Source organism: Lampetra planeri, chromosome 30, assembly GCF_965212315.1.
Source record: "Lampetra planeri chromosome 30, kcLamPlan1.2.h2, whole genome shotgun sequence".
In the NCBI taxonomy this organism is placed as follows: Eukaryota; Metazoa; Chordata; class Hyperoartia; order Petromyzontiformes; family Petromyzontidae; genus Lampetra; species Lampetra planeri.
In genome coordinates this window covers 10659172-10683613 of record NC_136136.1, presented here as the reverse complement: position 1 = coordinate 10683613, position 24442 = coordinate 10659172, and the positions used below count along the sequence as shown (strand labels likewise).

Genomic DNA, 24442 nt, shown 5'->3' with positions numbered 1-24442 from the left:
ATGATCACACGCACCACTGTGGCTGTTTGAAGTCGAGGAATTTAATGACATACTTACATTACTCATCGTGGCTGACTTCAGCAAAGCTACACTTTGCTTAAGATCGCAACGGATAATTTTTTTGTGTTTAAATCAGGGTGGAGCTTAACTAAATTCTTTATTTATTTTTAAGCACATTAGCCGGTGGCTAACAGTCCCAAAAATCTGCAGCGTTCATGAACCAGCTGAGAGGCTTAATTCTAGACTTTGTTTTTAGTTCTTGGCGTGATTATTCCATCCCCCCCCATATTTGTGCAAGTTTACAAATATATGTGTGCAAGTATCTGTGAGCGCGCACACGCACATACACACGCACAAGTAATTTTACGTGACCCGCCAAGACCGTGGTCATTCAGGGATCAGAGGTCGTGGACCCCTTGGCCACTCGGCAGCTCATTAATCATTGCGGGGGGTCACGACCCTCCCTTTGACAGTTGGGAATGAGATTAATGACAGCGAGGGGTAGCCCGAGGTCAAGACCTTTCATGAGCGTCTTAGCGTACGGGGGGGGGGGACATCACACACAGCAGTAGCTGGGCGAAATGTCCATTGTTGCGCGTGCGCGAGCTTCTTTTGAGTGCAAACGGTAAGCGGCCCGATCGCGAGCGGCTACGGGCGGCGGAGATCGCTTGAGACCGGGAAGAGGGGGGCGGAGGGGGGTCGGTGCAGGCTTTGGGAGATTCGTGGCCACTGGGGGTCGGGGGCCTGGGCCGAGCCGTAAAACGGTTTTCTCATTGTGCACGAAAAAACGACTGCGGCATCACATACAAGGGGGGCCCAAACAAAAAGCGGGCCAATATTGAATGACGGTTGGGGGGGGGCAGGGGGGAGTGGGTGGGGGGGGGGCAGAGAGCCAGAGGGGAGGGGCAGCTTATGGGAAGGGACACCGCCAGATGAGGTCGGGGGTGGGGGGCTTGGCGAGTTGGAGTTCTCGTGGTGGTAGAGGAAGAGAAATGCCCGACGCGAGCGAGCGAATGGGGGGAGCGGTGGTTTGCGTGGCAGCGTGCGTGTAAGGAGTGTTGTGTGCACAGAGTGGTTGTTTTTTATGTTTGGGCTAAAATTGTTATGACTGCACTGGGCTGGCAGACGTCGTGTTTACAAGAACTCGTGACTAATGTCATCTGTTGGTTGAACCGCTGCCAGGATGTATTAAGAAATGAGACAGGCGAGATTTTTCGTCTTTCCACCCATTAGCGCTGGCCGTTTCTTTTCCACGAAGCACTTTTATTCCAATTTTACAAATTAATGCAATAGATGACTTCATGTGAAATGGTAAAAGTTAAGTAAAATGTAATGCGGGAAACATATTTCTTTGTGCTTTTTAGATGATTATTTTTCATGCAGGGAGATGGTCTGTTAGAGGCAGTACAACAAGTACTGTAGTTTAAAACTGGTCTGCACAATTTGTATCTCCTGATTTTACGAAAAAGATTTCCCCACAGGTTCCTGGTTTACTTCAACACGAACATAGATACAGAGGGATTTGGCCTCTCTGCTGAAAAGGAGCCTTTAAGATAAAAACTAAACAGCATTCGTCAATAACACGGTAACCTTGAAACGGAAAAAATAAGCAACGTTTCGGGTCATGGCCCTTCTTCATGAAGGCCACATCATTATGAACGAATGTGTTGGGTTTTATATCTGTGCTCGTGCACCACTGTCAATGCAGCAGCAGCATCAAGTCATTTGTTTAACTTTTCAAATGATATCTTTACAAAGTGAGGCTATCCTGGGTAAAGAGCTATCGTGTTTGTGTACTGTTTGTGGTAACGTTCTTACCCGCCCCGACTGGACATCTGTGAATAAGAGCTTCATATCTCATCGGATTTATACCGGCTAAATACAGATTCTAATTCTGAATGACGATTGTAGAATTTCCTATTCTTCCCAATTATTTTTTTACATTAATTTTGCTGTGAAATTTTTTTTTGCAGATATTGTGATATTTGATGAAGTAAGGTTAAAACTGCCTGGATGTATTTAGACAAGAGAAATGGGAGGGTGACTATACTTAATATACCGGAGATAATTGATTTGGATGTGATGGAAGACATAGGAGATGTATTTATAAAGAAATAGGTTGCGTTGCATTATTATTCCATCCCCGTACCTCTGATTTCCTTCCCACGCACCTCCGATTAACACATTTGGCTACATACGGTGCGAAAGAAATTCAACATACATGAATAGATATAAGGCAGATAATAGAGGCATTTAGATAAGATCGAATGTAGTCAGATTTTCATCTGAAAGCACGTTTATTTTCTCTTACATACTTATCTGTGGAGGGTTATTTTACTCTTAGATTTCATACTCTTTGGTTCTTTCGGTAAAGCCACGTAGGTAGAAAAATTATTAATAGAACACGACGTTTCAATCGCAACACAAGCAATCGTCTTCAGGTGAAACAATACAGCAGGCGGACAGCTGAGGCAGGAGGAAATGTAGCGAGAAATCTGCTGCAACCAAAGGTTGTATAGGTTTGTGGTAGGTACAACCCAAGGGTAAGTGAGCGGGGATAGGGATTGCTTGTGTTGCGATCGGAACGTCGTGTTCTATTAGTTATTTTTCTATCCACGTGGCTTAACCGAAAGAACCAAAGAGTATGAATTCCTGCAGTCACGAAAGCTTCAAATCAGGATCTTAGTTTTGATGTGAAGGGTTTTTCCTGGCATTCTGTTGTAAAGCGCTGTGAGGCTTTGTGTGAATGGTGCTTTATACAACTGACTTTTACTTACTTACTCATAAGAGATGGATGGATATATATATACTGTATAGATATACTGAACAAGTTGGTCCTACATTATAATTTTGACGAACGATATATTTTATAAATCGCAATAGTTCCTGCAAATGTATAAGACGGGGCCTCACCTTCCACCCCACCACCTCCTCACTTTTGACCCCACGAAGTTAACCCAAACGACTGTTAACCTTCACGAGGGACGTTAATCCTCGTAAGCTTTCCCCAACACCAACATGAGAATTCATTCAAAGTGCTCGGTTTCTTTCATGGGTGGGCGGGCAGCCTTGGGGAGGCCTTCACCAGGCAGAGGATCAACCGTGGCTCTTCATGAGATGACTCAAGTGATGTTGACTGACCTCACAGACAGAACGAAAACACGTACAGTAGAACATTTCGCAAATTGTTGTTCAGGAAAAGGATTCACCCTGTTCCTAGGACGGGCTGGTACCATCTTGTGTGAAACTTATGCCGCCCTCTAGTGGTCGTTTGAAAGTATAATCTATTTTTTACCGAGGTCATAGGTCATACATAGGTCGTAATGGGTTCCACAGATTCCTGGTTCCCTCTTGATCCGAGTGAACCATTGCTTGACTCTTTACTCGAGCAAGTGCAGCGACTCCTAATCTGACAGTCAGTCAAAATAAGTTTCTACGAACTGTATGAGGACTTTGACGTGATAGAGGGGTTAAAAGAGAGCGATAGAGACATGTGTGAGCGCGCGAGAGAAGAAATGTGTGTGAGCGATAAGAGGAGACCGAAGTTTCCAAAGAGATTCAAGGTAGAAAATAAACGCGAGAGATCTATTCAGAATACATGTACTCCGGGAGAACAATGAGATAGGAGAGATGCATCGACATAAATGCACATGGGTACTACACTCCCGCAAACTATGAAATGTAGGATTTACCTCCAAGCACCCGCCCTTTCTCCCTCCCTCCCGTGCACCGCTTGACTACAGAGACTGCACGCCGAGCAAGATAGAAAAACGTTTGAGAACAACGTGGCCCAGTTAGGGGCATCACAGTGGCAAGATGTTAAATACCACGCCTGGTATACAAGAGGATGTGGGTTCGGTGTGCATGTCTCTCTCCCTATGGTCGCATGGATTTTTCTCCGTGTCCTCGGGTTTTTACCTCCACATTTAGAAATATGCATTTAGAGTATTTGGCTGCTATAAATTTCCACATGATGAGCCACTTCGTTGGGCTATCATTTGTGTCCATCTCGCTTCTGAATACGAGCTATATCACTCAGTGGGCCTTACCTGGTAAAATAAAATAAAAATAGTTTCGTTTCTTCCACGGGCTGTAGTTTAGACGGCTCTTGTGTTCGTGCTTTGTGAGATTGAACCGCAGGCTCCTCTTGCCTAGCGGACACGCCGAGGAGTCGACGGACGTTACTGAATGATGGATGGGAAGGGTGGTCCAGCTTTCAGATCAACATCTGGCCAATTAGTCATTACAAGCCCACAATGTGGTTAGGAAGCAATTAAGAGGCATTATTCCACCACAGGGTTACACAGACCCGGCTGAGCATATCGCTGTGGATATTACAGACTGAGTGAAATCCCAACGTTGCATCACAAGACACGGACTTGGTAATGAGATCATAGTCATTATGTGATTTTAATTTGATGTCATTAATTGGCTACAGTGCATCTAATATAAAAATATGGAGGGTTTTTTTTTACGTGTTTGCTATGGCTTGCCGGAAGAAAAAAAACAGATACATGTGTGCTGTTATTATTATTTAACAAATTAAATCACAGAGGTGGGCATCGTGAAAGGTCAGGGTCTTGGAAGGCCTCTTCCAGCCGAGCGTGCGGTCCCAGCAGCAGTGTTCTAGCAGCAGGACTCTGACTGAGCACTGTGGAACGCACGTTGACGAACCATCTACTCGGACGTTCCTACGGCGTGTATTAATAAACAACAATAACATATAGCTCTTTTTTTAATCTGCTATTGCAGGGAACGGAAACCAAAAATATCAAGGAGAGGCATTTTTTTCGAATTCGGTAAAAAAAACGTTATATTTCAAGAGCCGCAATGCACGTGAATACATAACATCACCAAGTAGTGCTTAAGGAGCCGCATGCGGCTCAGGAGCCGCGGTTTTCCGACCCATGCGCCACTGGATGACAACACTTCACCATGCCGGACAGCGTGGGTTGGTGAAGAGGGGACCTGGACATGTTCGTGCCTGTCAACACAGCCACGTGACCGGTTGTTGCCTTAACGCGTTGGGCACGATACACATGTGCGGGCGAATATCTGGTGGATCTCTACGTACAAATCTCGGAACGAGTCTCTCGCTCGTTTCCACCGAAGCTGCCTCCATCCCCTTGTAGGGGCCACCGTTTTTAGCAGCGCTGCCCGAGGTCGCTAAAGTTCTTTGAACCGACGATCGGGGAGCCCCCTGAGCGAAAGTCGGCGCTCTGCGGTGCCCAGAGGCCATCGTGGCGTAAGGGTGGAGGCCGCATCATAAAAGTGAGCAGGGTGGCACACATGCCGCGCAAAGGGGATTCCAGCACCCCGGCATTTTAGTGTGAAGCCATGAGTGATAATGTGCCGTTAGCTGTCCTCTGTTTGACACAGAGATGAAGGTCAAATACCGTTATCGCGGTTGTACCTTGGTCTGTATCTGTATTAGCATCACCCTCTCCTCTTCACCTTTGCCCCTTTCTATTTTTATCTCTGTGCCCGGCCAATTGTGTGTCACTCTTCCTGTCTTCTGATATGAAACCCTTTCCCGTTCCGAGATGTCTGCACGATACAGGGTGGGTGGTGTCCCGTTCACCACTGAACCTCGGAGCACGCAAGTCGCTCAGCGTTAACCTCATTTAGAGAGGTGTAGTAGTGCCGTTGTTTTTATAGACATTGTACTCAACAGAGAACTGTAGCGACACGACCGCACTCTATGATAGCTGGTGCCAAACTGTGCCACACGCCCTGCCGCATGGCCTTGTGGGAGCCTCGGTACCGATACAGTTGTTTTAGCTTAGTTATTCTTCCAGTTCCTATTCCAATTGCATATACGTACGTCATCAGAACAGAATCGGAAGAAAAATCGATGACATACACGTGTGTCATCGGAACGCGAGAGGGTAAAGAAACCCCCTCAATATAATTAAATGATCCGTGTTCAAGTATCTACACCAGGGGTCCTCAAACTTTTTAAACAGGGGGCCAGTTCACTGTCCCTCAGACCGTTGGAGGGCCGGACTATAGTTAAAAAAAACTATGAACAAATTCCTATGCACACTGCATATATCTTATTTTGAAGTGAAGAAACAAAACGGGAACAAATACAATATTTAAAATGAAGAACAAGTAAAGTTAAATCAACAAACTTTCCAGTATTTCAATGGGAACAATGGGCCTGCTTTTGGCTAATGAGATGGTCAATGTCCGGTTCCATATTTGTCACTGCTAGTCGTAACAAGGGATGCAAGTGTGCACCCGTTAGTCTAGATCTGGTTGGAGATTTCAAATGTTTCATTCTGGAAAAAGTCTGTTCACAGACATAAGTGCTGCCAAAGATGGTTGCCATTTTGAGTGCATGATTCCTGAGATGAGGATATGTCTCAGAGGGGAGAGATGCATAGAAATTATGAAGGCTGCTTGACTTGAATGCGTCTTTCAGAGTCACAATTCTGCAGTTCAGCCAGTTCCATTTGGTAAATTGTATCCACATTTTCAATGTCAATAGAAAATGGGTTACGGAAAAGCTGTATGTCCTGTTCATGGAGATGAAGCTCTTTAAATCTAAATTGGAACTCCTTTTGCATTTTTTCCAGTGAATCCACACATGTTTTGTTTGGGAATTGCAACCAATGGTTTTTCCGCTAACAGATTTTGAGTTGTGGGGAGATGGCAGAAGTTTTCCTCCTTAACTTGTTTGATGAGGAGGCCTAATTTTACTTCAAATGCTTTGACATGTGATTGCATATCACAGAGGAGCTTCGCCTTTCCTTGAAGTTGCACATGGAAACTGTTGAGTAGCTCTGTTACATCTGTCAGAAAGGCAAGGTGCCATTTCCATTCTGCATCATTGAGCTCTGGTACTTCTTTGTTTTTTGAAAGCAGAAAAGCTGTAATCTGTGGAAGTAAGTCATAGAAACGTTTCAAATCTCTCCCTCGACTCAGCCAACGGACTTCTGTGTGGTACAGAACATCTTCATTGTCAACATTTAGTTCAGACAGAAATTCCTGAAATTGTCTGTGGTTTAGTGCATGAGCTCTAATGAAGTTAACACAAGATACCACAATTTTCATAACAGAGTCCCACTTCAGTGATTTGCTACACAGCGCTTGTTGGTGGATGAGGCAGTGTATGGCTATTGGATGAGAATGGTTATGTTTGTCCATCTCTTGGTTAATGCGAGCAATTACTCCTTTCTTAGACCCCACCATGCTAGGAGCACCATCAGTTGTCACACTGGCTAGTTTAGCCCAATTCAGCTCCAAACCATTCACAGTTTGGCAAACCTTTTCATAGATATCCTCTCCTGTAATTGTTCCTTTGATGCTTTGCAGTGCAGCAAGCTCTTCTGTGACTTCGAAATAGTCATTCGTCCCACGAATATAAATTAGAAGTTGTGCAGAATCACGAACATCATTGCTTTCGTCGAGTGCCAAGGAAAAATAGGAAAGTTTTTTTGTGGAGTTTTGCAAATGCTGATGGAAATTGTCTCCCATTTCTTCAATCCTCCGTGTACGTGTAGGTCCTGAAAGATTCACTGTACTAAATAAATCGGCCTTCTCTGGACACATCTCGTTGGCAACAGAAAGAAGGCATTCTTTAACAAATTCTCCCTCCACGAACGGTCTGCCAGTGCACGCTATTAGCTTGGCAACTTGAAAACTTGCTCACAGTGATGAAATATTTAGCTGCTTCTGCTTCACAAAAGTATTTTGCTGAGTTGTTAAAGTATTTTTCAGTTTTAATATTTTATCTTTTCTCACTTCTCCGACCAAATAATCATATTTATCTTTATGTTGAGTTTCATAGTGTCGACGTAAATTGTATTCTTTGAACACAGACACTATATTCTGGCATATCAGACACACAGCTCTTTCCTTGTACTGCATGAAAAAGTAATCATAAGTTCACTGTTCTTTGAATATCCTACACTCCGAGTCAATTTTTCTCTTTTTTGACATCATTGTTTCCTAGGGAGTCAAAATTTATATTAGTAAAATACCAATATATATACAGCGCTACAAAAACAATATACCAGCAATAACTTTGCCCACACAGAGACATACAGACTGCACTGCCCATCAATGCAGTCTGATTGGGGGAACTCCGCTTTTACCCCAGGCTCACACTGGTGCGGGTGCCATTAAAAAGTTAATTACACCTGCAGTTTTGTTCACAGATCGCAGTACATCCCCAGTACACAGGAATATCACTGGGAGTGGAGCCTAGGGGCAAGTGAGGGAGCTGAGGGAGGGAGAGCCAGTCAAGCGCAGCCAGGGGAGGGCTGGCAGCTTAGGCCTGGGGGGCAAGTCCAGTCAATTGGCCCATTGAACCCATTCACCAGCGCAGCCCAATGAGTGCCCACCGCCGCAGCTCAATCAGTACTCACCAGCGCAGCCAAATCAGTGCTCGCCACCGCAGCCCAATCAGTGCCCACCACCGCTGCCCAATGAGTGCTCACCAGCGCAGCCCAATTAGTGCTCACCAGCGCAGCCCAATTAGTGCTCACAAGCGCAGCCAAATTAGTGACCATGGGCCGGATAAATGTCCTCGGCGGGCCGCATGTGGCCCGCGGGCCGTAGTTTGAGGACCCCTGATCTACACCAACAGCTATCGAACTTGTAAACTTGTAATGGAAGGTGGGGATGGGGGGTGGGGGCAGGAGGTGTCACCGTAATCCATTCAATCACTCGATCTCATGGCAAGTGCTGCTCCGTCACAGGTTTGACAAATATGGTCTAGATTGCACTCTTTTGGTGATCGGGCTTTTGTTAGCGTGGCACCCATACTATGGAACGCCTTGCCACTTGAGGTCAGGCAATCGGAGTAGATAGAAATATTTAAGTCTGCTTTGGAAACCCATCTCTTCAAAGTGGCCTTCCCTCTCTAGTTTGGTCGGTTGCCCTTGGTTCTGTTTTTGTTTCCTGTTTTTCATGCATTGCGGATTGGGATAAATAGGATGGAATGCGCATTATACTTTGTATTATTATAAAAAAAAACATTTCGGCAATTCACCAGGTAAAGTTACATATGTAGAACGAGCACTCATGGGAAAAATGTCACTGCCGTATATACAAAATATGAGGTGCGTAAAAATGAATCGTGAATCTCCTGAAGTATTCATTGGCCAATAGCATCTTAATATTTCTAGATTTGAAGCTTTCGTGACTGCAAGGATTCATATTCTTAGGTTTTTTCGGTAAAGTCACGTAGGTAAAAAATTAAAATTAAAATTAATAAAAGTAAAATAAAATTAAAATAAAATACTTTTATTAATTTTAATTTTTTACCTACGTGACTTTACCGAAAAAACCTAAGAATATAGCATCTTAATATATAGAGGACCACAGAGCATTGGGGTAAATTCGGTGCTGGCTCCCGCCTGTCTGCGGTTCCTCACGCCTCCGAGTAATTCTCTGTATGGCGTGTTCCAAGCCAAATATATTCTTATAATCATCAGCCATTGTCTATCCACTGTTGGATGAAGGCCTCCGTGTGCTATCCGTCAGGGTTCTGCGAAACCACAGTCCGCCTCACTCCTTGCGGTGTGTTTGCTCCGCTCTGCTCATGCCTTAACATCCTCAGTGCCTTGTTATTACTCGGATAACGTCGGTGCTGTAAGTGTCGATGTTTTTTTCACTAGGTACGATAAACCCCCGTGGAGGTATCAACATCGCAATGGAGTCAAACCAATATTATCTCACAGACTTGGGAAACATCAAAAAGCAGAACTCATCATTTTCATTGCTGCATAATTTTGGCACACATTAATATTCGCTGATGTAGCAATGGGAAATGATGTTAATTTAGCTTTGGTTCATTTTGTAATTAAGCAGCGGAAGGGATTTGAGTGTAGGTGTTCGCGTGTGTGCGCGCGTCAGTGTCGCTTATTATTTCCCATACTGCCCACGTGATGTGCGTCAAGCCCAGGGGTCCTGACCGAGTTTGAGCACGAACACAGATCCTGACATGAACCTTCTTCTTCCACCATCCAGAGCATGACGACGACGACGATTATAATGATGATGACGATGGACATGATTCCAGTGGTGACGATTGTGCGATGCTAATGATAGTAATGCTGGTGAGCGTGTATTAATATTGATAACTGGTTTTGCTCATTATGATTACGGTTGTATTTATAGGGCATGTAAATATTGCATTGATTCATTGATTACAACAAAATCCCATGCTCACTATAGACATAAATGCAGATCCCCCATAAAGCCTTCACAGACCGTTGGGGCAAGTGTTGTTAGCGAGCACCTATGAAGGCCGGCTGGCACGGCACACGAGGGGATGGGTGGTCAACACCACGCCAGGCCGCCTTTGTCTTCCTAGTAGCGAAGTTTCTACACCGCACCAGGTACTCATTTGAGGCTGAGTCGACCTAGGGGAGGCTCAGGATCGATTCAAATATTCATCACCAATGTTGCCCGTGAGCAGGAATCGAACTCGGGTCGCCGGGTTCGTAGTGCATCGTGATAACCGCTACAATACCACTCCCTAAGATCACTATGCACACACACACACACACGTTGGACCATATGTGTGTTATTTTCACTGTGTGTAATGCTTTCACGTGAACCCTGCAGGACCACAAAAGAAAGGAAAGAATCGATCACTTCAATTTAATTGACACCCCCAATTTGGGCAATTCATTCAATGAAGTCAACGAGGGATAATCGTTACACAGCCGTTCATTGTAGAGTGATGATTATGATTGCAGTGACAGTGATAATGGTGATGACAACGACTTATGGTCACGATGTCGCTGATGCCAGCAATGGTCACGGTGCTGCTGATTAATATCCCTGCTTTGTATTGACTGTGGTCTCTCAAACTGAGAGTGACAATTATTACATTGACGTTGATGATTAGACACGTAGATAATTATCCCTTGTTTCTTATGCTTGAAAGGTTCCCCGTGCCCGCATTATTGCATCGAATCATGCAATGCAATAATTGATCATTTATGATCGACGATGCAAAATCGTACACCACTTATACACTCGTGCGCACTTACGCTGATGTAATGAACACGATCGAACACGCAAGGCGGAGCATGCCGCCTGCCCCTGATGACACTTAGGGTAGGACGCAAGGACTCTCGTGATAGATGATGGAACAAAAGCTGAAAAGTGTCACAACGAAGCGTGGAGAGGCGCATGCTGGAAATTGGACTGATAGACGCGAAAAAGGATATTTAAATCGGAGGCAGCGTATTTGCTAAATTGATGAATGTACAATTCGTCTTTGGCAGACAGCACACACGAGAGAGAGAGTAAACTAGACACGAAAGATCGATTTGATCCTCGTAATCGTGACGGTTGTACGTGTAGATATGATGTTGAACTTCTTTTCGCACCGTACGTAGCCAACTCGTGCTAATCGTGACAGTTCATTGAGCACCCGGGGGCGGAGAGGGGAGTGGGGGTAGCGGTGGGGTGTATCGTTGCATTACAAACATACCGAGTGATTGTTCCTGCAAGCTTCCTTAATTAATATCTGACGAACAATTACAATTATAAACTCTTTTTTTTATTCTAGCAGGTAAGGTCCACTGAGCTATGTAACTCTTTTTTGAGAAGTGACCTGGCACACAAATGATAGCTCAACGAAGTGGCTTACAATGTGGAAATGTATAGCAGTCAAATACTCTAAAAAGCATGTTTCTAAATGTGAATGGAAATACCCGGAGGTCCCGGAAAAAAATTCACGCGAGCACAGGGAGAGAGAGACATGCAAACTCCAAATATACAGGAGTCAGGGTCGGGATCGGGATCGGGATCGAACCCACGACATCCTGTGTACCAGGCGAGGTAGTTAACATCTCGCCACTGTGACGCTGCAGTTCATAGCAAGTACCCAGTGACTGAAGCCCAATTGGTTCCGATGACAACGACCCCTCGTCCTGATTAGATTCATGAATGCGTTGTCCTATTAACCTTGGGTATTTCGCAGTATTAAGTACTCCCGTCAAATCAGCCTGGTCACCATACGGATAGCCTCACCCCCGCCAAAGCAATAGAGAATTTCCACCACTGGCGCGGGCCTCTAAGCAGGAGATGAGCTCCCTTGAGCAGGAAATCTCCTTGACTTGAGTTCGCCATCGCCGCGTGAACGCGCACACGACGTGTGGAGGTATTGGGCCAGGGCTCGTGCAAGCGCCTAACCTCACTGAACCCGACCGTGCGCCTCCTCTCTCCACAGCACCCATACCCTTCAGAAGAGCAGAAGAAGCAGCTGGCTCAGGACACGGGGCTTACCATCCTGCAGGTCAACAACTGGTACGGAGCCCAGCACAAAGTGTCACGGGACACCGTGCCGATACAGCACCACTACACCGTGCCGATACACACATGACATGCGTCCCTTGAATGCGTGTCATGTGACCATCACAATGCAATGCATATTACAATACTCCTCAGCCTTATCTTGACCACCAGCTCATGAGAGTTGAACGTTGGGCCGTGTTATTGATTAGGCCACCTTAACCATTTACACTGCAGCTTAAACCCCACAGACATGCACGCAAACGCGATCATTACTACGCACACACACGCACACGTTTAGCATAACGCACGTGCGTGAGTGCTTGTGATGAACGCAGTGCTCCATTGCGTCAGTGGCTTCCACGACTCGCGTAACATTGAACATGGTGCAATAATCCATGCCTCAGTTACGGGTGGAGTTGTGACACCGCAGGCGGTGGTTAAGGTTGAGTGGGAGTGACAGATCCTGACAACCCTCAACTGTTGTTATGTTTAAAGTGATCTTCGTGGTCGCATTTGCGGTGGCTGCGTAGCCCAGCGGTCAGGCCACTTGCCTCTGGTTTCAGAGTTCGTTGGCTGGGATCCAACTTCAGCCATCGGACAATGGCATGCGTGTGTGTGAGGGGACATTGTCAGACGAGCAGGATCGCGGCTATGTGGAGTGGACGTAGAACGGGTGGCTCCGTGTGCTGCCACTAACAATAAAGCTATCTGTCGTATGTCAGGACCAGGAGGAAATTGTGTAATGTTGCCAGTGTGTTCATAAGCAAAATGTCCTTATATATATTTGACCTAACGGAGTCAAACTTCTGAATGGAAAAACTCACCTTGCGAATGGTTTTAGAGGTGTTTTTGGTGACGTGAAAATCCCCTGGCCTAGTAAACAAAACACAAAAGGGGAAATGGTTGTCAAGTCGTTAGGTCTGCTTTTCGGTGGAAGTTTAAATGGTATGTGACATTGTGCCTTTGGACATGGCCCGAAATTGCCCCACTGAAAAAAGTTCCTTTTAAGTTACAAAACATTTTGGGACTTCAGAATAAAGCGTGAGTAAAATTAAAGCGAATGGACAAAATAAAATGACATTTAAAGGGACACGGCTTAAAACACCACAGAATGCGCGTGCCTTAGGGCAGTTGCTGCAACAAATCCTGCAAAGTTTCATCAGTGTGAATGGGATCAGCCGACAAAGTACAGAGGAGAGCAAGAGCAACACGGAGTGAGAGGCACCTTCGGAAAGTTGAACTTGATCGTGAATAATAGTGGACCGATGGCTCTGAGAGAGAGAGAGTTTTCCACCAGTGCACACTGCCAGCCGTGACGTGGATCAGAGGCCTTGAACACTGACACAGAAAATGGGACAAAACCTGAAAAGTACACAAAAAAGTCACATAGGTTAAAAAAGAAAACAAATTAATTAAATCACGACGTTTCGGAGGCAGCACAAGCCTCCGCCTTCAGGTGACTTTACTGAAAAAACCAAAGAGTATGGATCCTTGCAGTCACGAAAGCTTCAAATCTAGAAATACACAAAGAAGGGTGGTGGGGAGGCGCATGCCGGGAAATTACGCCGAGAGACGGACACGGAAACACGGATCAGAGGCGTCGTATTGAAAATTAAGCAGAGAAAAATGGGACTTGGCAAGTTCCAGTGATGGCTGGTGTGCCAGAACGGAGATGCGGTGGCGGCCAAGGGAAACAGTGCGTCCAGGAGGACGGCCACCGTGGAGATGGAGCGGTGACCTCGGTTCACGTGCAGGAGTGAGATGAACGGAAAGAGCACTGGGCCGTGAGGGATGGTGGAAGTGTGGGGAGGCCTTCATCCAGAGGTAGATAGAAAGTGGCTGATGACGATTGTATCGAAACTGCAGAAACAATAGGAATGAGATGAACCAATTCCACTGAAGTTCCATCAGACAGTGCCTCAATTAGCATGATGAGATGAGCCAATCTATTATTACAATTATGATTATTCCTCTGGCTGTGCAAGAATAATCAGCATGAAGCTGGCGAGAAGGATTTTCTCTCTATGAACCCGTAGATCTCGTGGTTCCAAGCTCGTGGGTTTTTGCGCCATCCGACTCAATATTATATATTTTTCCTCCTTCCCCACTGATGAATTGGGATGGCAGTGCCCCGTGCTCAGCCATCCCGAGTCTCTTGTCACCTTCACATTGTTGGTGCAGCGGGCCGCACGCACATGGTAGACCGTGGAAGCGTCCGCGTGTTTTTCAAACCGTCACACGTGATAACGACAATGCGTGTCGTGTCGGACCTTCTCTGTGCCGTGGGAAATGAGGACGCCGTCCGCCGACAAGGGGCGGTCCTTCCTGGAGGGCCGAGGGAGAGGACGGGAGGCGGTGAGAGGCCGGGGGAACAGAGACGCGGGTTTTATCTGGCTGTGACCACAACCCGTTCAGCTGACTTGGGATCCCACCCTGCCAGCCCCTATTGTCTTGTCTCCATTGTGTCCTGTTGGGTGATTCACATCCTGTTCAGGGAGGGCCTCGTGCTCAGCTCTCAGACTCTGCACTCTCTTTCACCTTTAGGTTTGTTGATGTCCCGTGCCGTCGCGGAGACCGTGGAAGCTTCCTCGTGTTTAAAAACCCTCACTTGTGATGATGATGGTGATGACAAAAAGCAGTTTTAAAAGAGTATTTTCGCTCAGTTCAATGATACTCAGAAATAATGACACAAAAGCCACAATCGCGATGGCATGAAACGTACATCTTTTTTTCCCTCGTTGCATAAAGAGGGTTCTGCGCGTGGCAGATAAAAGATATTTACTGGGCGATACGATGGGGGGAGTCAGCAGCGTCTCCCTGCAGGATTGTCCCGTATCAGATTCGTTTATCACATAGCAGTTGTTTATCCCAGTTTAATTTGAAGCTGACTGTGCTTGCCCAAGTTGTAGACCACTGAGGTTGTATTTTGTTTTGAGATTGAGACCAGAATAGCTGTGATTTCTTAGCGATACACTTCGTGACTATAAACATGTTCTATAGAAAGCTTTTACAATGAAAAATATATTAGTTATTTGAACTTTAGCGCTATTTTAATTATATTGTAAAATGCGACATGGTGCTATGCTGTGGCCCTGCGTGGCAAAGTGCATTAGGGCAGATAATTTAAAAACAATAAATAATACAAAAAATGAAATTATAGAGAGGTTAAAGGCAATATCTGTTTCCGTGTGAATGTTGACAGCTACTCTCTGTGTCCCATTGTCCTCAACTCAGGAAGTACACTGTGTTGGCTGAGCCGTGTTAAAGTGTGACCAACAGTGATCTCCAAAACAGGGCTTCTAGCAAGAACGGTCATAAATGCATGACGGGAGCTTCTCTCCGTGTCAACCAGACGGGAATCTTTCTGCTTTTTCCCCGTGGTCGGGGCATAGATCAGCGATGCGCGTGAGCTCGCGCCGCCGCGGTTGGTGAGCGATCCAGTGGACGGCATCGGGAGAACCCCACGGCGAACATCTGAGACACTGCGGGCGAATGGTCGATGCAGACTCACGCGGAGATTCGTAGTACTTACATAGAGACCAATCGCCTCACATAGACACCCACAGGTATCACGGTGGAAGTGGGCCGTGGCGTCACGTTGTCGTCCATAGTTCAGCACGGGTAAGCGCCGTCCCAGTGTGGCCTATCTTTACCTGTCCATCGGTGGGGGAGGTGGCCGCATTTGCCGTACGATGTACAGCAGTTCGAACGGCGCACCATTATGCGGAGGCCGTAATGTTAAAATTTATCACTTGACGTTGTAATACACAAGTCCATTTAAAGTCGAACGCATAAACTTTAAGAGCATTAACTAATTATTCGGAATTTATAACGCCGTAATAAAGTTGTAATACTGCATGTGAAATGAGGTATAAATTATTTCCACATTAAATCATTGGGAGTGGTATACTTTAATGTAATTGCATCACTCATGACTGACATCACATTGAAAACTTTAGTGTGTAGATTCAGTTCAGCGAAGCAGCCTTTGTCTCACCACGTGGGAGTCCAGGGGTGGAGATCTTACTCTGAAGTTAATTAAGAGTTTGTGTCTAAAGAAGGAAACAGCAGTGGGGTGGTGATGTAATGTTTCATTACAGACTGGCAAGCACAGTGCTGAGTGGCAGAGTGTACAGACTGGCAAACTCAGTGCTGGGTGGCAGAGTGCAAGTACAGAGGGGACGAGGCAGACCAAGGCTAACCTGGACGACCAACGTGAAGGACTGGACCAGGCTGAAAGAGTTGTGAGCTCTAGGTGCTGATGAAAAAAGCACAATACAATAAAATTCCCATGAATTGCAAATAATTATTAAAGAACTTCACAGAGAAAGGCTGCAAAGTTGGATGAAGGAAAATGTTGGCTAAGTTACAAAAAGCACGTAATACAATGAATTTTGAAAAACAAAACAGCGTGAGTCCTGTATACCCGGGTCGTCATTATCAATGGTGGATTGGGATTAACGTCATGAAATGCAGAGGCAGACGCAAGCGAATTGGAGGGTAGTGAGAGGCAGCGGTAACAATATACCTGTAGAAGGTGTTCCGTCAGTGCAAATTACAAGCTAAGACAGACGGGTCGGAAACACGGACACTGACAAAGAGAAAATGGAGCAGAAGCTGTAGAGTGCGCGAATTGTGGAGAGATTCATGCTGAGAGTTACAGTGATAGACAGACTGAAGAACACGTGGATCTGGGAAGAAATCCGAATCGGAAACATCGCAGCGGTGGCGAGATGTTAACTACCTCGCCCGGTATTCAGGAGGTCGTAGGTTTTATCCCGACCCTGATGCACGTATATTTGGAGTTTGCATGTTCTCTCTCTCTCCCCGTGGTCGCGTGGATTTTTCTCCGGGTATTCCGGTTTTTCCATTCACATTTAGAACGTGCGTTTAGAGTATTTGATTGCTCTACATTTCCACATGATAAGCCACTTCGTTGAGCTATCGTTTGTGGCCATGTCACTTCTGAAAAAGAGCTATATAGCCCAGTGGATCTCACCTGGTAAAATAAACATAGTTTAGTTTGGTTGAGAAAAACTCGGTGGACATGGGCAGGACACTTCATGGCTGGAATGAGACGATGGCTGATGGACAAGACCGGCACCAGAATTCCAGCCAGACGGGGTTATCACACCCGAGAGAGAGACCGGGAAGGAGAGGGGTTAATGGAGACACGTGTGTGTGTGTACGTACGTAAGTTGAAATTATTTCGCACTATACGTAGCCAACCGTGCTAAGCGGAGGGTGAACAAGACACATCGTAGCATCACGGAACTGTTGGAGATGGCGGCAGGCCTGTGGATGCCTTCATCTATCAGTGGATACGTCATTGCTGATGATGATACATGTACGCATGTTTATGCACAGACATCGTCCGTGTATAACTGCACTATTTTGTATTCTGTGCGTGTTTAACTGCACTATCTTGTATGCTGCCCGTGCCTGTGTTTGATGTGGGTATGCGAAGCGGTGGATTTCCCCCTTCGCATGATTAGCGAGCTCTGCGAATGCTTCATTTCCCGGATGGGGCTGTCTTTATCCCTTTGTATTGGATTAATTTAACCCTTTATGCAGTGATTACGCATTTCCCCGGGGCTTGCAAAGTGTATTACCAGAGGTCCCCTGCGGTGTATCACCGTTCGCCCAGCAATGTTCTAAAAAGCCGCTCTGTGTTCCCCTCCCTTTCGAGGTGAGCTCCGCGCTTGGGCCAAGTGCCTATTCGGAGGATGGGGCATAATTACGGATCAATAGCCCCCCTGCTTTGAGCGGGGTTTAACGTGACAAGGCGCCCGCGCGCCGTGCATTCGGCCGCACAAAACCCGGCCGATGAGATTCCTCGACGCGACGGCATCGCTGTGGGATCCTTCCTACGGCCGCCTCGCCGCTCAAACGGTGCGATAGTATTGTGGGACGCGGGAGCATGCGGCGCCGAAGAACTTCGACGTGGGACTTTCAGGATGCTGCCCGGTTGTGGAAGGGGTCCATCGGGATGAAAATCCAGGCGACAGTTGTTCAAGAGGGGCGAACTTTGCTGACAATATCGTGGGACCGTTTTTGCCATAATCGAAGTGTCGAAAATAAGAAAAGTTTTACCCTTTCTGGCAATGAAAACAGATGTTCAAACACTAAATAGATACCTTTTTCAAGGAATCAAGTTGCATTGAGCACACTACTTGTGGTGGACATGAAAACAAACACGCTCTGATATGATTTGGCATTGTCTTTGAAACTGATTGGCCTACACCAGAGACAGCCTTCTTTAGGGCCTAGTCTCACCACCAGTGTCAGAGCAGAGAACGCCAAAAGTCAAACAGTACAAAGACAATGCCACTATCAGAGCATTTATAGCTTGGGGTGAGCAGCTACATCATGGGACCTTTTTGCCAGTATCAAATTATGATGAATAAGAATAGGTTTTACCCTCTCTGGCAATAAAACAGGAGGTGTTAAGAAGTTCAAACACCAAATAGAAACCTTTTGCAATGAATCAAGTCTTGCATTAACCACATGTACTTGTGAACATGCAAGTTAAAGGTATGCATTTGGTGTTTGAACATCTTAACACGTGTTTTATTGGCAGAAAGGGTAAAACCTATTATAATTGTTTTCATACTTTGCTGACGATACTCAGAAATTAGAAATTGTGTGTTGCCGGCTTAAGAAAACAAAACAATGCCGTTGGAAAACAAAGTCCAGAAGACCCAAGGGGCAGGGTTTCGGGTCGTGCCGCGTGCTGTTAGATACGGTGTCCGACGTTTCGCCCCACGAGATTCTTTCGCAGTCTCAGCGGTGGCCATCACAGAAGGCACCTTTTTGTGTTAATTTTGCACGGTTGTTTGTTTCTGGCCGGGACATATTATTACGATTATTATCATCATCATTATTATTATTTCTTGAGGTTGAGTTGCCTTCTCGAGTGCGAGACAGCGCTTTAATACAATTTGAATTTACTATGTCGGGTGGAAGGAGGCTTTACAGTATGCACACTTTGCTTTCGCGAAACTGACCCAAATAATCAATTATCAATCACATTTGGTAAGCGAAAGCCTGGTTGTTAAAACATACCAATTTGCATTAGTTTATATAAAACTGACGTTATCCATACATCCATACCGTAGTTTCCGCACGCGCCACGGGGACTCTAAAACTAAAAACAAACCACCACAAACATCTGAATCGTCGAATCGTGACCCTCGAATCAGACTTGTGACGTATTCATTAAAAGTCGACTTGTATCTGTTTCACAACGCCCCCACGTCTGTGGAGCTTGGCAGCATTTTCACTGCGTTTGCTTCTCCAACCTGCATCTCACCATTGTTGTGACCCCCTCCAACCGCCGAGTGTTCTCCGCTAATACCGTGAGAGAGTGCTCACGGGTATCGGACGCGTTAGGCCAACAGCGATTGAGTTGACGCTGGGCAGCCACGGGCAGCTGATAGCAGCACCAGCAGCAGCTGAAGGAGGAAGTGACCGGCGATTTGGAACCGAGGCCTAATAGGATCACAGATTGATTAAACAGTCGATTCGATGAAAGCCGTGAAGGGGTTGCGTTCAAAGTTGCTTGTTTTTTTTAAGTGACAGACATTTACACAGGAGACTCGATTATCCTCGTGCGGTTTCTCCGATTTGCGGATTAACTGCGCACCTGAGATTTTGACGTAATTTCATGACTCATGGATTTTCCCTTAAGCTCAACTGAATCATCTAAAACAGTTATACATTGTTATTATTGGAAATGTGTATTACTAGTCATGTGTTTAAACGGAGCAATATGTGCTCCGATTAATCTGAAATCCACGTGATCGCCACTACAGTACAGTAGTTGCATATCTTTACGACAGTGGGTGGAGTTTGATTATTTTTGGATTATCCACGATGTTGAATAACCCGCGGCCGTGGATAATCGAGAATCTACTATATATGTCTATATATCACAGGTTAATATTTTTTTTAAATCACCAATTACATACCCCCATCCATAAAGCCTACGTGTTAAACTACATCCCCCCATTATGAGCGTGGTGAGGAGTGTACTTCCAGACCACTCAAAGTCTGTAGAGCCCCAGAAGAGACGCCTCAGATTGACTCAGATGGGCATCTCTTCAGAACCACTTCCTTAACTCAAGCTGAACGGGGCTCCTCCACATCACGTAGAGACTGGTTCGTTGCTTATTAATCACCACACATGTTCAGATACTTCTTCTGTTACGGCTGCATTGCACGTCACTGCAGTTACACTAAAAACAACACAATTTGTGTTTGCTTTAACTGGTGATCCGTGACCCATCTGAGGCCATAAACTTCCCCGACACAAGAGAACCTGGATTAACGTCCGGCGATTGACCTGAATTTGAACTTAGCCCTCTGCCACGGGCACGGCAGCAGCTATCTGTGCGCCAACCCAGGCATGCCCTTGTTAAATGTGTCCCGTCTGAAAAGGCAATAGCCACACCAGAAGGTCCGTAGCTCAGTTCCGCAGTGGCCTGGAATTGTGTTGCTCATGAGAGGTCAGAGACGGCGAACGCAGCGCCGCGTGAAACAGATCCGTATCTGCGACTTCCCGGCCAGTGGTTTAATCCACCCCAAGGGGAGGGTCGCGCCCTCTCCTTGGGCTGTGATTTTCCCACTTATAACGGCCGGCTTACCACTTCCCACCTCTCCGCCTCCCCCCCCGACACTTCCAATCGCTGCCGCCCCGCCCAGCGTTGTCAGGCGGGCACGGTGTCCGCCTGACAATGCTGGGCACTTGTGTCGGGCGTTTGTCCAGATAGGACCTGTCCGCCCTCGCCTCCCTCCTCGCCTCCCTCCTCGCCTTCCTCCTCGCCTCCCTCCTCGCCTCACTCGCCCTCTGCTTACCGAAGCGGCGTGCTTGTGTCCCTCACCCGTCTACCTCTAACCCCCCCTCGCCTAGATTCGTAATCCCAAGGTGATGCACCACCTACTCCTAGCCAGGACGCACCACAATAAAAAACGGGAGGTGCGCTTACGGAAAGGCTTCCTCGACAACATCGCATTCCGTCTGAGTTTTTTTAAAGCGTAATATGCAGCACCTCTGATTAGCATGGTTGGCTACGTACGGTGGTGTAAAATAAGTTTAATATTCATGCATACGGGAAATTGTTTTCTTCATCTAGATTCCCGTACCGGCGATCGTAGTCGGTGCGACAAGCGTCGTAGCCATTTGTTACCGATGGCTTTAAATTTCCTCGTCTAGTTTTTGAAAATATGTTTTCTGAACGCATTGGACAATTGATACGTGGTGATTGAGTGCCTCCTTCCGTTGGCACATGGATGAGCGCCGAGCGTTGGGTGGGAGCAGCGTGGTGCGCTGTCTCCACGCAACATCCCGGCACTGCGTGGTCAATAAGCCCTGACTGATAATTGTTTTTTTACCCTTCTATCTGGCAACAAAACTGACACCTTTTTTACAAGGAGTCATGTTTGCATAGACTACAATACCTGCAGCCATAATGCAAACATTATGGCTGCAGGTATTGTGGTCTATAATGCAAACATTATGGCTGCAGGTATTGTGGTCTATGCAAACATGACTCCTTGTAAAAAAGGTGTCAGTTTTGTTGCCAGATAGAAGGGTAAAAAACAATTATCATATTTTTTACTGGCAAATGAGGTTCCAAAAGCCCTGACTGCTGCCGATGAGACCCAAAACGTCAATACCAAGTCTGCAGCTCCCTTGTTCAAACAAATGCCCTGGGTAATATTCGTCTGAAAAGAATGCAGGCTGATTGACTCGTAAATATGCTATTTTTACGTGATAATATGGAACAGAGGTCGAATTGTTTATTATATCATCCCTAATGTGCTCCAGAAACCCATAATGAGTCTCCATAAGCAGTTCTGTGGTTTCTCTTTCAAGTAGTAGTGTGATCTGAGACTTGCTGGCTGTGAGATTTCCCTAAATGTTGTTTTCTTTTTTGCACCTAGAATTCATTCCAACATCACAATTGGGCTTTCATTTTTGAGAAAGAAGAAAATAATAATACACGTACAAAGTCTGCTCTGGTGTGAAATCCATTAGACGGGGGCGGTTGTCTTGGCGCGAAATACGACGCCAGCCATGTTGTGCGACTTGATCCGCTTTTAATCCCAAATGCCCTCCCCGACCGCTTCCTAAACGGAGGACGTTACGAAGGGAGAACCGGCCGCCGGTGCAAATCGCCGCGCAGCTGCGAAAACAACATCCAGCGTGGACGTCGCCAGAGCCGTTCACGTGCCCCCCCCCTCCCCCCCTCCCCCCCACAAGAGGCGGCCGGGCGACTCCCGAGAACCAACAGTGGGACGGCATCAGAGCGCGAGGGGCCTTCGCCGCTGGGACCCACGGATCCCACTCCAGGCATACATAACGAGCTTCTCGCTCGTTGGGCAATGAGTTGTATTGTTTCAAGCCCAGTCGCCCCAGTGGCTGCGAAGAAATGTAAGGACGTTATTTTGGGGGGGTGGGCGGGGCGAAGCGGACGAAGGTAATCGGGTTGTTGAATAGATCAGAGAAGCTGGCAGACGCTAAGATCCCCGGGTTCGAATCCAGGCAGCTACCGCTGATTGGAACCGGGTTCTCACGTGCGGCGATTTGATGGTCTCAGCCTGGCCACCGACGAGCGTGGACCCGACAAACACATCGCGTGGAAATTTGGGGTGTGCACTTATTTTTGGTGAATTTCGACACGGAGAATTAAGCAGGAAATGTCGTTTTTTGACAGCAATGCGAGGAATAAAATATTATCCGCGGTAGGGAGGGTGGGAAAGTGGTATCCCATACTCTGTGGACATGAGGTCGCTTAAAGGGGTCTCAGAGGTAGCTCTCTGATGTCTTCTTCTGTGGGGCCATTTGCGAACACGAAGGGTCGCGCTGCTGTGCGAGAGAACTGAATGGGATTGTTCATCTCGTGATGAGACGCGAGATGAAACCCAGCCAATGCAAATCCTGGACACATTATCCGCGATGCTCACCACCACTTGCAATTGGTACCAGAGCCAGGGCTGGGCCACCCTATTGTTGGCTCAGCTCCAAACGAGTACCAGGTGCTACGTGTGAACGCCGGGACTCGGGAGACGTGTCCCTGATTGAAGTTCGCCGGGTATCAATTTGCGTTACGTCTGTAAACAAAATTGATGTTTTTGCAAAGTAGAAAATCCGTTCGGGAAGGGGAAATACGTACATCGCGTACTTTAATTTGCGGCACAAATGAATTTCACACGTTTAAAATTGCGCATGCCGCTTCACTAATTTTATCAAATGGCACGAGACAATGTTGCAGGAACAGACATGTGCTGTGTAATGAAATGGGAATATGTCGAGAATGCATTAAGTTGTTTGTAATTGCCTATGCATGAAGGTTAGTTGGCTGCATGGATAAGTGCGTGCAAGTGCGTGTGTGCTAATTGGTGTAGGTGGTGCAGGTGTTGTAGTGCGTGCGCACGCTGCCGTGTGTGCGTATGTGTTGTGGGGAGCGGCAGCGTCGATTCCGCTCATGGCCGACACCAGTAACTGGTTTGAACCTATCCTGGGTCCCCCACCCCTAGGTGGACTCAGCCTCAAATCAGTAACTGGTGCAGTGTGTAAAACATCGCCACTAGGGAGACAAAGGCGGCCGGGCGTGGTCCTGGCCACCCACCTCCTCGTGTGTTGTGCCTTCATAGGCGCTCACGAACAGAACTTGTCCCTAGAGTCTGTTAAGGCTCTATGGGTGATCTTTGTCCTTTTCTTTGCATATTTGTGTACGCCCATATGTGTGTGTGCGTGCGAGTTTGTGCTATGATCGCAGTAGCGAATATCTGAACCGGTCCTGAGCCTCCCCTAGGTTGACTCAGCCTGAAATGAGTACCTGGTGCGGTGTGTTAACATCAGCACCAGGGAGACAAAGGTGGCCGGGCGTGGGTCTGGCCACTCGCCCCCCGTGTGCCGTACCGGAATTCATTTGTGCTGCTCGCTGACAGCACTTGGCCCAAAAGTCTATTCAAGTCTATACGGGGGATCTTTTTCTTTGTATTCTTCTTCAATGCAAACTCCCCTTAGTCTCAGGAGGTAAAACAAATGAATAATTTCGTCATAGGCTTCCACATGCCGTGTCACTTATGGGGCTGTTTGACCAGACTTCACCATGCTGGTCAGTGTGGGTTTATTTTTATTTGTATATTTTAAGTGATTTGTTTACCTTTC

General features: G+C 46.6%; 1 protein-coding gene across 2 annotated transcripts in view; it reads left to right on the top strand.

The window, feature by feature from the left end:
• The window catches only part of LOC144728964 (homeobox protein Meis1-like), a 253698-nt gene that overhangs the window by 193151 nt on the left and 36105 nt on the right, over positions 1–24442 (top strand). For both annotated transcript variants that reach the window (XM_078608760.1, XM_078608759.1), the window contains exon 9: positions 12200–12276. In XM_078608760.1, coding sequence (XP_078464886.1) covers positions 12200–12276 — 77 coding nt within the window. The remainder of the gene's footprint in view (positions 1–12199; positions 12277–24442) is intronic.